Source organism: Lycium ferocissimum, chromosome 10, assembly GCF_029784015.1.
Source record: "Lycium ferocissimum isolate CSIRO_LF1 chromosome 10, AGI_CSIRO_Lferr_CH_V1, whole genome shotgun sequence".
Lineage (NCBI taxonomy): Eukaryota > Viridiplantae > Streptophyta > Magnoliopsida > Solanales > Solanaceae > Lycium > Lycium ferocissimum.
The window spans coordinates 16,089,967-16,107,883 of record NC_081351.1 but is presented as its reverse complement, the minus strand read 5'-3'; the positions used below and the strand labels follow the sequence as shown (position 1 = coordinate 16,107,883).

Here is a 17,917-nt window from a genome sequence, read left to right as displayed (position 1 = left end):
TTTGGGGTATCTAAAACATACTCAAGACTATGCTTTGCATTATAATAAATATCCGAAGTGATTGAGGGATATAGTGATGCAAAGTTGGATCACCGGATCGTTCGGGTTAAATCCACAAGTGGATATGTTTTCACAATTGGGAGTGGAGCGGTTGTCTTGAAAATCATCCAAACGGACTTGCATCGCCCGTTCCACTATGGAATCTCGAATTCATAGCTTTAGACAAGGCCGGTGAAGAAGCTGAATGGCTCCGGAATTTCTTAGAAGATATTCCATTCTGGCCCAAACCTTTGGCTCCTATATGTATACATTGTGACAGTCAAGCAGCAATAGGTAGGGCAGGGAGCGTAATGTATAACGGAAAATCCCGTCACATACGACGGAGACACAATACCGTTAGACAACTCCTCTCTAGTGGCGTTATCACGATTGACTATGTAAAGTCAAGAGATAACGTAAGCGGATCCGCTTACAAAAGGCTTATCTAGAGAGGGAGTTAGTAGATCATCAATGGGAATGGGGTTAAGGCCGAGGACAAGTCATCATGGCGGTAACTCTACCTAGCGATGGAGATCCCAAGAGCTAGGTTCAAGGAGATCAAACAAAGTTGTGACTGACGGTTCAACATTGTCAAATAACTCAACCCATTCTCGGATGAAGACAATGTTCAGAAATAAGGATAAAACTTTATGGCTTGTTAATGAGTTAATAAAGCATTAAGGTTTTTTAATGATTATCTAAATCTGGCAAAACAGTATGACCGGATAATGTGGCTATAGGACCACATGTTTAGAAATCACCTATGTGAGTGTTAAGTGTAAGCCGCTTTAAAGGGGAATGACAATGAAGGCCCATTCTCTATGCACTCATGAAACCGGGGCGGTGTTCATGGCTGAAACGAACACAACCGCGAGAACCATAAACGGTTGAGAGTTGATTGTGTGACTTATGTTGTCTAGGTATACAATAAAGTTCGACGGTTCAAAGATATCAAATCTACCGATTGATCGAGTATATCCGATATAAGTTCACTACGGAAAGTTCAAAGGGAAACCTACTTATCCGGATACGCAATCCCAATCTTCGCTTGTATATCACACTTGTCCGCGCATTCTTTTATATTATAGCCATTCCCCATTCATGTGGGGGATTGTTGGGTTTTGATATTGGTGAATGGGAAATGATGGGATGAAAAGTGAAGGGAATGTAAAAGGTCCTTTTTGCTTTGGTTAAAGCATTCGTCCCACATAGGAAAAAGAGAGGAAAGGAGAGGTGTATATATTACATTACACCTTATCTAGTTGCTAAAAGGGTTGAGGGGGCAAGGACCCCTCGCGCCGTCGTCGTCGCTCGCTCGGCTTCGGCTTTGGCTTTGGCTTTGGCTTTGGCTTTGGATTTGGATTTGGATTTGTCAAAAGATCGATTGATTATCTTTTTTGACAAACTTTTCTTTAATTATTTAATTAATTATTTATTTATTTAATTAACTAATTATTTAATTAAATAGAAAATCCACCGACCCGGTCCGTTTTTCTCTTCCCGGATTTTTTCAAATTTCCCTCCAAAAAACCTGGTGACTGATCTGAATGGTTGCAAACATTCAATCGCACCTCCTCGCTATAAATTCCTTCAAAAAAGACGAATTTTTTTTCGCGCTTACAAATCTTTCTCTCCAAAAACTCTCTTCTTTATTCTGTGTGATACACTACTATTGAGTGGTTCGCCGCTACCGAATTTAGTACTACTATTCGGGTAAGATAATCGTTCTATCTCGGGAGGGATATTCCATCAACCTCGAGTACGGTGAGGGAATAATTTCCTTAAGGACACACTTTGAACTAAGTGGGCTCGATTATATTCGAAATATTTTTATCTTCCAACACATTTTCTCGTTCATTTTCCGATTCGTAGTTTCTCGTTTTAAATATTTTATCTTGTGTAATCTGGTTTTACTAAGTGTTTCTGATTCGTTGAAACTTTGTTTAAACTTATACGCATTATTTTGAGAACAATGCTATTATGTGTTAAAGATTCTGCTGGGAATCTGCTTTAATTAGTAGAATGAGAAGAATTAACTTTTTAAGTGGAGAAATGGTAGTGGAGTACACCTTCTCTCCAGGTTTACGTGACACAGTTCAGATTCGAGGGATAAATCTCTTTTGTCTGAATTCGAATACAGAATGTTTGAATAGAAATTACGTAAGAAGTATTGTATAAGTCATAATAATTACTAGCTCCGTCTCGCTTTTATGTGGTGTAATTTGACTGGGCATGGAGTTTAAAAAATAAAGAAAGAATATTGAATCTTATGGTTTGAAAAAAGTCAAAAGATATTTGTGTGTTAATAGATCATCTCGTTAATCGTAAAAGGTAAAGGTTAAAATTAATTTATTGTCAAATAAAAAAAATGTGTCATTCTTTTTTTAACAGACTAACAAAAAATGTATCATATAAATTGAAACATAAAGAGTAATATTTAATATATTAAAAGGCAAATAAAAATCACAATAAAAATAAAATAAAAAAATTCATATAACTCTCGAAATTCAAAAGTGTCACGTACGCAAATTAAGATGGTGAGAATGTTTTTATTATGTAAAGGAAGAAAAGATGGGAAGATAGGATAAGTATATTCTGCAAATGTTAACGCGTTTTCTTTTGCTTTGCTAGGAAGATTATGCTGCAAATTGAAGCAGCTACAGCTGGAGAACATCAATTGATTGAAAGTGGAGATGCATCCAAAATTAGGCTCTATCAATATAATTTTTAAAATTTAGAATACTTAATTTGTTGTTTTTTTAAACTTATGAATTTATACTTATTATGTATCACAAGTTTACTAATCTTTTATACGTAAATTTATCCATGTAAAAAAATACTCCATCCGTCTCATAATAAGTACATCTTAGCTAAAAAAAAATTGTCACATAATAAGTGTCACCTTAGAAAATCAAGACAAAAATAATTTTTTTCAACTCTACCCTTAGACAAAAATTGACAAGTAAAAGTAACATGTAAATAAAAAGCCACATAGTACTATTTGTGCATGCTCTAATCAAGAGGAAAAAATATTTTTTTATTGTATAGAGGTAATTTAGTAAACTTCACATTGCATTATTGGTTTCTTAATATGCGTATTTTTGACTAAAGTGACACTTATTATGGGACCGAGGGAGTATTAAATTTAGATATAGCTGATATTGCAATGCATCTGCTTACAAAGTGACATTAAACACGTACACGTAGTGCCAAGTACAAGATACATTTAGTTAACATTATTTTTTTGGGCATTACTATAAAATAAGGAACTGTCAAATGGTGATCACTGGATTCAAAATTTCAAACTGATTAGTCCTTGTTTTTTTTTTTTTTTTTTACGCGGTAGTCTATTCGGTTAAGAAATGGCTCATATTTTGGAGGTTTCCTATGTTGACATTTTATACGTTATATTACTATTATATATAAGAGGGAATGTGAGGGCTTTTGTAGTCCTCACAATAATTTCCCAAATTTTTAAAAACTTTTTCATTAATTACTTTTATGTCCTAATTTTATTTATTTAAGTCAATTTTTTTGTTTTTTGTTTTTAAAGTCTACTTTTCAAAAGTTATCGAGCCTGGGGACTTTTGTAGTCCTTACAATAATTTTCAAATTTTTTTAAAACTTTTTAATTAATTACTTTTAGGTCCTAATCTTATTTATTTATGTCAATTTTTTTGTTTTTGTTTTTGTTTTTAAAGTCTACTTTTCAAAAGCTATCGAACCTCCTACCTCATTTTTCACGTTCTTTTGATTTTTTCGATTGGTGCTTGATATCCGCATTTGAGCCCAATTAATCCGATAATTCGCACGCATCGCGCCTATTCGGGGGAGCGTTTCCTCTAAAGATTTTTTTCCATGTCCATGTTCGAACCCCTAATCCCTAATTAAGAGAGGAGCAGCTCCATCTGTTGCACAAGTTAAATTATGTATTTGTCTTAAAAGTTCATTAACTATGTATAGATTATTTATTTTGAACTAAATAACTTCAGAAAATTAGGATACATAAGTTATAATTTCATCAAAATGGAAGTTAAAATATTAAAGGAGTGGAATGAAAATTTTGCTTTTATATAACTACCCACTCGCGACTACAACGATGGGTATATGGTTGTTGTTGTTGTACACTTGTACTAACACAAATTATATTTCTTTAGTTAAAATATCTCGCTTTTATATATCAGTTTGGGCTAAAAGACGGGCCTCACATAACTAGTATATGTTATATGTATACACAAAATTTGCTTGGCTTTCGTGTGGGGTCTTGCCAATTAGCAAGCCATTGTGCCATTTGGTTTGACGTTGATCTCTTGTATCGTAAATAATGAGTGTTTATTATATTCATGCAAAAGCTTAGTGTTTACGCACACTTATTTGACCAATAATATTTATATGAATTGAACATTAGTATGTGAAATTCTATAAACTATTAAGAATATAATTTGAATATATATAAAGTGAAATAATAATTTTCTCATAAATTTTTAAGGTCAAAATCCTTTAATAATAATATTTTGGGATAATTTCAGAGACCTCTCCTCACATTTATCTTAATCACAGTGACCTCCCTTGTGGTTTACAATATTACATTTACATCCCTTATTTTGATTTTTTTTGTAACAATACTTTTAACCCATTTATTATTAAATAAAAAAAAAGTATAATATGACTAATTTGCCCTTTCTGATACACTCTTTGTTCAATTAAAGTTATAAAAATCTTTGCTAAAAGAATCAATTTTCATACTTCATTTCTAGTTAATTCGAAAAATTCACTGGTGCTTATCTAAAATTCAACTTCTGTCCACTTATCATATATCAAAATTCCTTCTTCGTAAATTTCGGATACCCAACATATATATTTTCATTCAAAGGAATATAAATGAAAGCAAATTAGGAGATGAGATTTGAAATTGAATTCCCATATGGATATCAAATATGGTTAATCTTCTACTAAAATACAAAGGGAATTCAAGAACAAAAATGAGCAACGATTTCATAATCTGCCTAAATCTCCCTTAGAGACATGATGCATTCCATTTACCTAAGCTATAAGTTCCCTTGGAACAAAAAATCTGTCCTAATCTTCCTTCCCCTTGTTGCAAATCTCATCTCATTTTGATTAGCAGATTTCTCTCAATATCTATTGATTTCTAGTGTGAGAAATCAAATTAATTGTTTGTCTGTGTTTAGCATTTAGGCATCAAATCAATAGATACGAAGGGGAAGATTTTGGTTCTAAGCATAATGAAAAGAGAAATCCAACTTATAATCGAATGGATCAGAAAAAATTGGAATCATCGAATTTGTAAAATTTTAATGGAAGGTGGAAGAATAATTTATAACGGGAATTTTCTAAAAACATGTGCAAAATTAACTGAACAAAGAGGATACTAGAAAGGGCAAATTAGTCACACTATAATTTTTTTTGAATAATAATAAATGGGTTAAAAGTATTGTTACAAAAAAAAAAAAAAAAAAAAAAAAAAAAAAAGGGAGGTAAACGTAATATTGTAAACCACAAGGGAGATCACTATGATTAAGACAAATGTGAGGGGAGGTATCCCTAATACTTTTTAGGAAATAGTATGTATTTTTCAAAACTATCTACTTCTTCAAAACCTCATAAGGAAGTGGAAATAATAAACGAAATAGTTAATCCTAGCAGTCCACATCTTAGTGAAGTGCGACATAAATATCAAATATGGGGTTGTTTTATGCCTTTAACAGGACACTAACCGATAGGAAATTTTAAATTACATGATGATTTAAGAGCTTTATTTATATAGACGTAGGAATTAATCTTACCTAATCCTTTTATGTAATGTAAAGAATATAGATACATTACAAGGATCTAAATATACTCATTCATTCCAAATTAATTCTGTAACATATGGAGTAATGATCCTTCAATTCCCTTTAATGGTTGATCAACTGGCTGGTTTAAATGACCAAGTTAATAATCATTAAGGTCTCTTTAATGGCTAATAAATCCTCTTTGAACCCTTCAGATTTTCAGCCTGTATAAATCAGCCTTCTTGGTTAATTACTTACACAGAAAAAATCACCTCTTCTTTTTCTTAAAAGTTCTTCTTTTCCTCTCAATTTCTGGGCAATTCAGTTTGTGAAAACTCCAAGCTTTCAATCACTAGTGCAAGTGTTTGGAAGTGTTGTAAAACCTTGGGGAGCGATCGGGCTAAACGATTTGCATCGTAATCGGGCCGAAATCGCTTTCAAGGCAGTGCTTGCCACAACGCAGCGGTGATCCGATAAGTTCATTCTATCATTTTGTTCATTTTACTGATTAATATTGTTAATATTTCCAGTAATAGAAACTTTCAATTAATTACCTCACATAACAAGATCCTTTTTAAATTTTATAGCAATTTTATAGTATGGCGTGCATGTTTTCAAAGAACTTTCATATAAAGAGAAGTGAGAAAAGGTCTTTTAATAGATGACAAAGAATACTTGAGTCAATCCTTCCCTTACTGTCAATTTTATCCCGTTCACCTTCACTTTTTTGGCCACCCCTAATAGTTTAAGTGGGAAATCTATTAAAAATTGATTCTCCCTGATAATTTCTACCGAGGTGCTGAATTTGGCAAAATATATTTGGTTTCGCATTATCGTTTGGAGCATTGAACTGGTTTCAATTAAATTAAAAATTTGTACTGAAAATCAGCTATGTAGCTCGATCTTATTTGAAATAACTTGGAGGAGTCGATTTTGAAGGTTGGGTGCATTTAGAATGTATCCAAATTGGTTTTGATATATATAAAAAAAAAAAGGAATTTTGCGAAGAAAACTGTTGTGTATGTCACATGTATATTATTGTAGGCCAAAGTCATATACAGCCCCCTAAACTTTTCCACATATTCCTCATGGCCATCTAAATTTAAGCTTGTTCCGATTGAACACCTAAACTCCTCCGAATTTAAACCACTTAGATACTTTTTTAATAATCAGCCACAAGTTTAAGGTGCGTGCATTACACTCGCGATGACGTGGCGCAATGACTAATCAAAAGATGACATGTGGCATTTGGGTCCACAATAATAATTAATTAATAAATTATAAGGAAAAAGAAAAGAAAAAATATTTTCTGCAAAAAAAAAAAAAAAAAAAAAAAAAAATGAAGGTAATTTTAAAACCCCAGCCCCTCTTACCCGACCCCTCCTTCCCCCTTTCCCCAGAATCCTCGTCCACAAGCCATAGTCCAAACCCCCACTCCACCTTCCCTCCCATTTCTCAATTGGCATAAGGATCTTCTTCCCCATTTCATTTCCCACTGGAATAAGAACTAAAAACGTAGTTATACCAGAAAAATTAATAAGTTCGAATGAACGCTGCCGGAAAAAATGGAGTGTTGCCGGAATTTTTTTTGAACCCAAATTTGATTTCTTCCCTTGGTGGACTTAACTTTTTTTTTTTAATTCCTGTCAACTTTACTTAATAGGTATGATCTATTATCGTTAGATTACATTAATATAGTAACATGTTGGGACAGATTCTTGGACTAAAAAGTGGATCGGAGTTTCGCCGGAATTGTTTTTGACGCCCACATTAATTTTCTTATTTTCTTTTACTGGGAGAGATATCAAAGACATGAGAGCCAGTTTAAAATTATGATTGGTGTGTGTTTGCAGAAACAATAATGGCGGCAACAATGGTGAAAATTGGAAGTGGATGATGGCAGGGCGAAAATATGAAGAAGAAGAGGAATAAAAAATAATTTTTATCAAAATAAAAACTTTTCACGCGCTTGTTTCACGTGTAGTACACAAACTACGCCACATTAGCAAAAAGTGTCCAATAGGTACATTTTTTAATAGTACAAGTGTCAATCGGAACAAGCTTAAGTTTAGATGGCAATGAGGAATATGTGGAAAAGTTTAGGGGTTTTTCTATGACTTTGGCCATTATTGTATGTCATGTGCATATCTTATATATTCTATGTATATCATGCGCATCGGTATTATATATATGTCATATATGTGACATACATATGAATATATGATATACATGTGACATATATGTGGTAAACATAATGATATGTGCGTCGTCTATAAAATATACATGTGATATACATGAGACTATTCTTCTTCAACATCGAAGCTCAATTTGAAATTCAATTCAAAATCTCACCAAATTTGTACCAAATATTCCCAAACTTGACAAATAATCTCATCAAGATGTTCTCAAACATTTGGACAACACCCAATCAAAAATAATTCCTATTTCGCAAACTTGAATTTTAGCTTCAAAGATTCATCAACGGTGTCACAAGTTTCTGCTGCGTTTAACGATTTAAACTCCCGCACACCACAAAAAAACATATTTCGAACCTTCAACCGACTCGAAATAAAAAATGGCAACCCCAAAAATTGAAGCTCGAATACAACAATTGTGGGTCTCAACATTCTCTTTTCAGATGCGGAGCTAAATTAGTAGCTGTATATATTGTGTAAAAAATTTATTACTATATTTTGAGTGTCAAATAGTAATGTAAATTATTGTAAAATATGGGTTTTATTTCGAATATCTCCATAATTTCAAATGATCTTATTTCTTCAAATCACTCGTACAAAATTGCTTTCTGAACCTTAAACATCCTCAGACTGGCCCAATAAAATTTAGCATACTCCCTCTCTCAATTTATCTGATGGTGTTTAATGGGCAATTCGCAGTGATGCTCTTATTTTGGGGTGGTCTTTAAGTGTTGCTCGTCAAAATGAAAGTATTTAACTTTTGCCCTTCATCTAAAACCTTAGGGTTCCGTGTTCGAACCACCTATTCAGGTGAAAATTAAAAAATAAAATCGCTAAGCAGAGATTGCCTACAACAAATTCTGCATTGCCTTAAGGTAGAGTTTTGTAGGCAAACTCTCCCTAAACTCTGCCTTAAGGTAGAGTTTTGAAGGCAAAACTCTGCCTTGCGAAATTTGTTTTTTCTTCTTCTTCTTTTTTTACTAAGCTGTGGTTCAAACCCAAAACCTCAGGGTATTAGGCGAAGGGTAAAAATTAAAGACCACTAACTTGAGGGGCAAAAATTAAAGACCACCCCAAAAGGACAATCCGCGCAAAAAATTGGTGTTTGATTAGGTACGACTGTAAGAATGAAAGGAAGACTTTAAAACTTATAGTTTAAACTAAGTTATAAATATTTATATGACTATCAAATAATATTATTAGTGATAAAATAAGAAATTTAAAATTAAATTATTATAAATTATAAATATAAAAATGTCTTTTTTTTGGGACTAAAAATAAGCGTCACGTCGTCATTAAAACATAGCAATAATTCTAAATTCTCACCGGTTAGACCCTTAAAGGGGTCGTTTGGTGCATGGTATAGGCTGCGATATCCCAGTACTAATTTTTTGTACCATGTTTGGTAGGAGGTATAAATTTATTTTGGGATAAATTTATACCTCCTACCAAACACGGTATAAAATGAAGCATAATCCCAAGAGTGAAATATCCACCTTATCCCACTAAGGTTGAGATTATTTTATCCTATCTGGAAGATAGGATAAAATAATCCCAAAAGGTGGGATAAATTAATTTCAGATGCAATAAAATAATCCCAAAAGGTGAGATAAATTAATCTCGAAATTATAATCCCGAAATAATTTCGGCTACCTGCCAAACGACCCCTTTACCCTTGATCATGATTATCATGTTTTGAGCCAACCCAACTTGCTAAATTATACACTCTGGATGTTTCTGCTGCCAACATGTGAATGACTATGATAGGTGATAGCTACCCTTAAATTATCTTCTGACGTGCCTCTACTGATTAAGTTTCCTCCACCTTAGCACCTAAGTTTAAAAACATATCTGTATTTAGCTAATCTACCATACCTCATTTTCATTCAAATTTCCACAACCATCCATCAAACAATCAATTTTCAAGATTTCCCAAATGAGTTACCAGCATGTTCATGAAGGTCCCTACCCTCCACCAGGTATGTTACCAATCTCAAAAATACCAAATTTCAAGATTTCCCAATTTTTTTTGACCTTTGACTTAGGTTAATCCATTGTTTTTATCTACCTTGTCTGTTCTTGTATTTGTTATAAAATCAAATTCCCATTTTCAAGATTACCCAATGGATTGTTTTAATTCTACCTTGTCTCTTTTTTTTTTTTTTTTTTTTTAAGGTAAGTTGTAGTATTAATAACAAGATCACCCAAGATTCAACCTTTATCTACCAAATACTTCACTAGTAAATTGGTCAATTGATTGTTACTACTTGTCTCTATTCTTGTAATTTTCTCTTGTTTTAGGCAAGTTGCAATATAGATATCATTTCAAGAACACCCGAGTTTCAACCTTTGTGTACCAAAATACTACTGCTAGTAAATTGGTTATCTGATTGTTTTATTTACTACTTGTCTGTTCTTGTATGTATTGCTTTTATTAGGTAAGTTACAATATCAAGTACCCAAGTTCAAGATTTCCCTATTTTTTGACCTTTGTCTTGTAAATTAGGTTAATCCATTGTTTTAATTCTACCTTGTCTGTTCTTGTATTTGTTACAAAATCAAATACCCATTTTCAAGATTACTCAATTTTTGACATTTGTCTAAGAAGTTAGTTCAATGGGTTGTTTTAATTCTACCTTGTCTGTTTTTTTTGTTCTAAACCTTTTTTAAGGTAAGTTGCAGTATTAATAACAAGAACACCCAAGATTCAACCTTTATCTACCAAATACTTCACCAGTAAATTGGTCAATCAATTATTTTAGCTCTACTTGTCTGTTCTTGTATATTTCTCTCTCTTTTTTTTTTTTTTTTTGGTTAGCCCTGTTGCAATATCAATTCTATTTCAAGAACTGCTGCTAGTAAATTGGTTGTTTGCTAGTATTGCTTCCTGTAGGTAAGTTACAATAGAAATACCCAATTTCATGATCACCCGAGTTTCAATCTTTGATACTTATTTTGAAAACTGGTAAATTAGAATCTTTAATACTAGATTACTACTATTAGCCTTCTGGTCAAGTGATTGTTGTGATTGAACTTGTTTGTAATTTTTTTACTATTTTTTAGGGTATGGACCACCGCCGCCCCAACCACAAGGATACCCACCGCCAGGGATGCCAGCGCCACCAGGGTACTACAATGCAGGGTACCCTCCTCCACCGCCACCTCCCGGACCCCACAGTTATCAGGGATACTTTAATGATCAATACCCTCCACCACGACCACCACCATATCAACACTACCCTGACCAGGGTGGTGGCTATTATGGCGACGACAATGGTTGCTCTTCATTCCTAAAAGGATGGTATGTCATCTCTCTCTCTCTCTCGATTTTTAGCTTATAACAGTAGTGTCCGGGCTATGTGAGCATCCTAAGCCTAGATAAAAGAGGAGGGTTGTGGTAGGCTGATAGCCAGCATAAAACTAGCAATTTCATAATGTAACAATAGTGTCCGGGCTGGTACATATTAGATGTTCCACCATTTTACTTCATGTGTTGAATGCTAACCGGATTCAGAGGTTGAGTCAGGATATTTAGTTTATGGGTTCTCGACTACAATTCTTTTTGCTTATTGGGTTCTGAACAGATTATTTGTACATATTAAATAAAATTTTCAACATAATATAGGAATTAAGCCAAAGCTACTGGGTTCTGCCGAACCCGTAGCCACCACTATGGCTCCGCCTCTGACAGTATTCCCCTGAATGGAAGTTCAATTAAATTCTAAATAGACATTTTCTACAAGTGATGTATTTGGGGTTGTTCTTAAAAGTTAAAATAGGTCTTTTCGAAAGACAAAACAACAAATTCCGCAGAGTAATAAAGATACGTTTTGGGGAGAAAGTGATGAAGGAAAAAACAAGTAATGTTCCTGTGTCTGATCATGGAACTTTGTGATGTCATCAAATTTAAGTCTTCGCCACCATACCGGAACAAACAATTCAATTTATCTGGCCAAACCTCATAGGTTCCGTGTGAAATTGAATTTTTTTTATAGGTTCGGCATTTATACAAATTCCTCTTTTCGAATTCGAAAAATGAACTGTTTGTTGAGAGGCCAAAATGCAACATATTCTAAACTCCTGCACTTGATAGCCCAAAAGGTAACTAGAGTTGATTATCTGTGGGGATATTGCTTCATTTTATGATCATTAGTAGTAAGGACAGTTGTGATCCAGAACTAGGTGTTTGGAGAATAATCATCAGGAACTGGATTTAGTGATGAACTCATATGAAATGAAGGGTGAAAGATTGATAAGATTCTCTGTGATTAACTGAACGACAACACGAGAACCGTTTATCTCTGAGGTGCATATGGATTTGTTGATCGGTCTCAAGTTCTATTTTGTGGGAAAGGAGTATTAGACTGGATTATGACCAGAATCCACAGAGCTCAGCTTAATTGAGGGATTACGAGCTCAAAATATGAGGATGCAGGGGCCTGCATCACCTGTGGGCGACTCTTTAGGGCGTGATTCTTAGGTTCCTTGAATATTCTCCAGTTCTGTTATTCTAATATTTATCTTTGCATGTGTTGTTTATATGGTGTTATTCTTTCACCACATAGTCTGCTTTTGGTAAAAAATGCATAGGTGAACAATGGTGGTATGGTGAAGGGGTGGAACTTTGGTTAGATTGAAAAGATTTTGGATGATTAACCTATTAATAACAGAACAATCATTCTTTTCTTTGGTTTATTTTTATTCATTGATCTCAAGTTCTGTTTCGCGTCAGAGGGTTCTAGACAGGTTCATGCCAGGATCCGCATGCATCAACCTAGTTGAGGTTTTAGTTAGTAGTGAAGACTTCATGGATTGCTATACATGTTTATAATACTTCGCAGAGGCGGACCAAGGATTTGAGCGCAACGGGGGCACCATTATCTTTAGTACGCCAATTACTAGCGACAAAGTTAGGGGTACAACTCTTAAAACATTGAAATAAAGATTTCATTAGTTTTAAGAGTCAATCAAGAATACAAGTAAAATAATATTCTCAATAGGGAAAACACACCCCTCTCTCTTTAAAAAAAAAAATAAAAAAAAAAAGGAGGAGGAAGGGAGAGGGGCGGGGGGAATCACACCCCACTCCTTATTTTATTATAACTATATTGTATTTCATACAAAAAAATTAAAAAAATAGAAAGAATACTTACCAATTCGCGAAAAGATAACCTTGAGATAACTTAGTGATTTGTGAGAAACTTTATAATGGAAGGAGGATTTGAGAATGGAGAGAGCCAAAGAGTTTCTTTTTGCTTATTACTTGGGAAAAGATGAGTGGGAAGTGGACAAAATCTTTTGGGATTTGGAGCTTTTGGGGGGAAAGAATTTAATGAAAAAGTAAAATGGGAGGGGACTAAACAATAAAAAGATAAAAAAAAAAAAAAAAAAAGAAAAAAAAAATCAGTAAAACTGCACAAATTTTTGAAAAAACAATTGCGTTGGAGCCGAGATTTGATCTGGGGCGGCGACTAGTGAGCACTCAGGGGCACTCCTACCAACTGAACTACTTTTGCAATTATGTTTGAGGGGTCCTTTTAAAATATATCATAGTTTTTCAAGGTGTGTATATGTGTGTGTGTGTGTGTGTGTGTGTGTGTGTATATGTAGTGTTTTTTCCGAAGTTACGGGGGGCATGTGTCGCCCCACCCTTCACGTTGGGTCCGCCCCTGATACTTCATGCTTTGATGATTTTTCTTGTCCTCCTCTTTTTAACCTCACTTGCCGATGTGGAATATGCTATTAAGAAAGCTAAGAACACTCATCCAAGCTGTAAAGAGAACAATGATACTACGAGAGGTTAAAAAACAATGGTCTGGTTAGATTGCAAAAATTAATAGCATAGGGACAATATATTTGACCAAGTTCCTCACATTGCAATAACCAGCAAATCAACACATTCTTTTTGCTCTTTCTTTGAATTCCCTGAGAAAGGTAACAGTGTACTACTCATAAGCACAAACAGTGCTGGAAGCCAAATTATAATTACAAAAAACAGAAGTATGTCAATGTTACCTTCTCAACCAAAAGAAAAAAAGCAGAAGTATGTCCTTGTTCCTCTTACAAGGACCCTAGAAACTCTAGTAATGTTTCAGCTTCAACTACATAGTTTTCTTTACACTGAAAATGAATCAACTATACACAATACATCTTGATTCTTTGAATTGAGCAGCTTCTATCTTCAAAATACCTTGCATTTCTTTCCCACCAAACAGTCCAACATATGTAGGATGGGACTATTTTCCACCATTTCTTCTGTCTTACATTGTTCCAACACCTCAAAAGATCACACGCTTCTATCTATCTTCAAGTTTCTAAATTCCGACAAAAGCCACATATGTCATGTTGAATGTCCATATCTACTTGTATATAGACAGTCTGCGACTGCAAGTAGCAAAATAACGTACTAATGAAAATCCAAAACTTGACATGCATAGATATTAAAATTTCAGCAAAAGAATTTTGGAAAGATAAAAATCTTACTAAAATCAAGGGGCCATGGCGCCTAAATCTATAAGTCGTTCCATCTTTGTGACTTTCCATAAGGTCAAGCGATCTTTCTGATTTTCATTATGCAACAAGTCTTCATAAAGGAGTTTCAGCATATTTAAATAAGTAGGCAAGAGCAAAGAAATCTGTACAAAGAGAGTAGCACCATGCCTCTTAACACTAGAAATTGGTCAATCACCCACCAAACAGACTTTAGGCGTATTATCTGCCTAGGCCAAACATATCTGTTTTGCGGTGGAGGGTTCTAGATAGCTTCATGCCGGGATCCGAATGGAACTACCTATTTGAGGTTTTAGTTAGGAACTTAAATAGAAGAAAAGTTTGTTTACTTGCGCGCCTTAATATATTATCCTAATTTTTGTCTCGTTATGTGTTGTTTTCATTCTGCTATTTTTTGCAACATCATGCTTTAGGTACTGTATTAGTAATGAGTACAAAAACATAGTTCTGCGGCCCGCTCTTGTTTGTCCTCATCTTGAGCAAAACTATCCGTTCACTCGATGAAAAAGATTTGGATATTGCAGCACCTTTGGAATAATATGCTGCACATCACGATTCTTGCCAAGTTTCCTGGTTGAAAACATTCTCTGACCTATAAGCAAAACTCAGTTTTGTCATATCTATCTACTTCTGTTTAGCTGTTCAACATGATTAACAAAGTCATTTAGTTCTTTCCTACTTAACATTTTTTTTTAATAGCGGATAAATCTCCAAGTGTCAGCTAGCGCACGGTTTGAAATTCGTAGGATAGTGGCCCTTTCTTCCCCTGACCTTCTTCACAGTAATACTAGGTTTTTTGTTCACGGTGGAGTTCGAGCTCGTGAGATGTGTCTAACTCACACTTGCCATTGCATTCTTGCCACTAGATCAAAACCCGGGAGCTAACTAAGATGGCAATTATTGCAGTTCTAGAGCACCATTTTCCTCAGAATTCAACTGTAATGCCCATACTTGAAGTTTCTTACTTGCACTGGGATACAAGTGGAGAGTGTCAATTCTGTGTTTGCGCATGAATCAATTATCGTTTTGTTCGTCTTGTAGTTGATAGCACCAATATGTTTTGCCCCTAGTTAATTTCTCGTGAAACCATTAGAGGCTTTTATTTCTGTCCTACTCTTGTTTCATGATTATTTCATCTTGTGGCCTAAAGCATGCATCTAGCTTTTGTTGCTCATAAATTCTTTGTGAAACGATGAGGGGTTCCTATTCTGTCTTTTTCTGTTGCAAACTTCAGCTTCAGAAACATTGTTGTTGGGTAAATTTCTTTAATTCTTTGTCGATATAAGCTAATGCAATGCACTTCCTCTTTTGTCTCTTACATGTGTTAGTCTTGCTTATTTGGGGGTAGTCGAAAGGAAGCGGGGAGAGAGGGGGGGAGAGACAGAGGTAATACAAGCCGAAACTTAGGGTGTGTTTGGTTTGAAGGATTATGTTTTCGTGAAAAATAAGTGATTTTCTTACTTATTTTCTTATGTTGGGTAAGTAAGCAGAAAATATTGTCCCAAAAACATTTGTACATAATTTAGGTAAACACTATGGAGGTGGGGTGATGAGGGTGGGGTGGGAGATGGTAGGTCTGGGGGCTATGCGGGGTGGGGTTAGGGGTGGGTGTGTTAGAGGGTGGAAAGAAGACAATAAGTGTGGAATGCCATTTAGGGAACTTGTTTTCCTTACTTCCACAAGTGAAGTGATTTTCCTTATTTTTAGGAACTTGTTTTCCTAGAGAATATTTTCCAAAAATTTGACCAACCAAACACAAGAAAATTGAAAAATATTTTCCTCCCCATCACACGCCCATAGAAGAAAAATGAAAAAATAAATAGGGCAAGTTAGCTAAGAAAATACTGAGCAATTGAGCATATCACATGCAAAATGTAATTTAGTTGATCAACACGAAGAAAATCATGATAAACACACACACGCACCATGCAGTATATATATCTGGGTTTGGATTGTCTATTCATGACATCTCATCTATTTGTGCCATTTATGTTGTTTGCTTAAAGCTGATCTTTTTCTGCAGTTTGGCTACTCTTTGTTGTTGCTGTCTTTTGGAGGAGTGCACTAGGTGCTTCTAGTTTGCTTCTTGTCATCTGCGAAATATTGTCAGCTCATCAAATTGCTACTTATTGCGGACATAATCTTGAAAATGTCAGGAGACTCCTCTGTAAAAGGTTTATTACGTATGCGCGAAGAACTTGTACTATCAATACTTTTATTGTTCGTTATTTTGTCTTGTGGCAATTGAATTGTGAAGGATGCGTTTGTGCTAGAAATATATTAGGACACTTCTGGCTTTGCTAAGATGTAATCTTCCTGTTACAGTCATATGTTTGTGGATGTCATGTTCCTTAAATTTACAGATTGTTATTATATGTATTTCTCACGTAGAGCCAACAAGCTTAAAATTGTAAAAGTCAGTGTTAATACAAGTCAAGTTTGTCATTGTACTATCTGAAATTGAGTAGTTTTGTTATACATTATAGGAGCCGTTTGGACATGATTGTAGGGGACATATTTCATATGGATATGGTAAGTCTTGCTTGGGCTGCTTTAATGATTGTCTTTACTTTTTCCCTTTCACTGTAGTGTGGGGAAGGAGTGGACTCTAAGGGTCCTACTAATTGAGTTAAGGAAGCAAATTGTATCCATATCAATTGCTTTCTAGATGAAATCGCGAGATGAAATTACGCTGTGAGCGTAATTTAGTTTCAAGTTGTAATTTTTTATGGACATAAAAATCCACAAATTGTGAAAAATCATTAACATTTTTTCAATTCTTATATAATCTTAAAATGAAAGTAAGCTCATAGTTCATAACAAAAATTAATAAATTCTTTGAAGGTTTTTTTGAAAAATACAGCATCAATTAATTAAATTGATTAGCCCAAATAAAACTGGACTTTAATTTAAATTATTATTGAACTTACTAGATGGTGTTTTTGAAGTTTTGGCACGGATTTCCGTTCAAACGCATTGGACTTTAATTTTTGCTCCTAGTATATGTGGTCCTTAATTTTTACTCCTGTTACTCATTTAATGAAAATATTCAGACCTGCTTCGTTCGATATAAGTTTTGTAACATTTATTCGAAACTGAACTTATGTTTATTTCATTGCAAGCTTTTTAATTAAAAGCACATGCAAGATAAATTGTATATTATTTTCAAAATTTGTTATAGTGTTCAGAAACTGGAGTTATTCCTTTTGAGCATATGTTCTTTATCTTTTTTCGTGACTTTTTTTGTGGAGTTCGATGTGTTTTTGGACATTTTTATGTTGAGTTTTAAAAGCTTCGCCTGTCGCATAACTCGATATTAGATACGAAAATATAAATTTCGGGTAAATTTAAACTTGGCCGCAAGAAAATTTGAAGGGC

The 17,917-nt window shown here is 34.2% G+C and overlaps 1 protein-coding gene across 1 annotated transcript; it reads left to right on the top strand.

The window, feature by feature from the left end:
- The first annotated feature begins 9,792 nt into the window (after positions 1–9,792).
- On the top strand, positions 9,793–16,984 carry LOC132032601 (cysteine-rich and transmembrane domain-containing protein WIH2-like). Its single transcript, XM_059422245.1, has 3 exons — positions 9,793–10,008; positions 11,093–11,330; positions 16,563–16,984. Exons 1-3 carry the CDS (start codon positions 9,966–9,968, stop codon positions 16,615–16,617), a joined length of 336 nt encoding a protein of 111 aa, XP_059278228.1. The 5' UTR covers positions 9,793–9,965; the 3' UTR covers positions 16,618–16,984.
- The last annotated feature ends 933 nt before the right edge of the window (positions 16,985–17,917 follow it).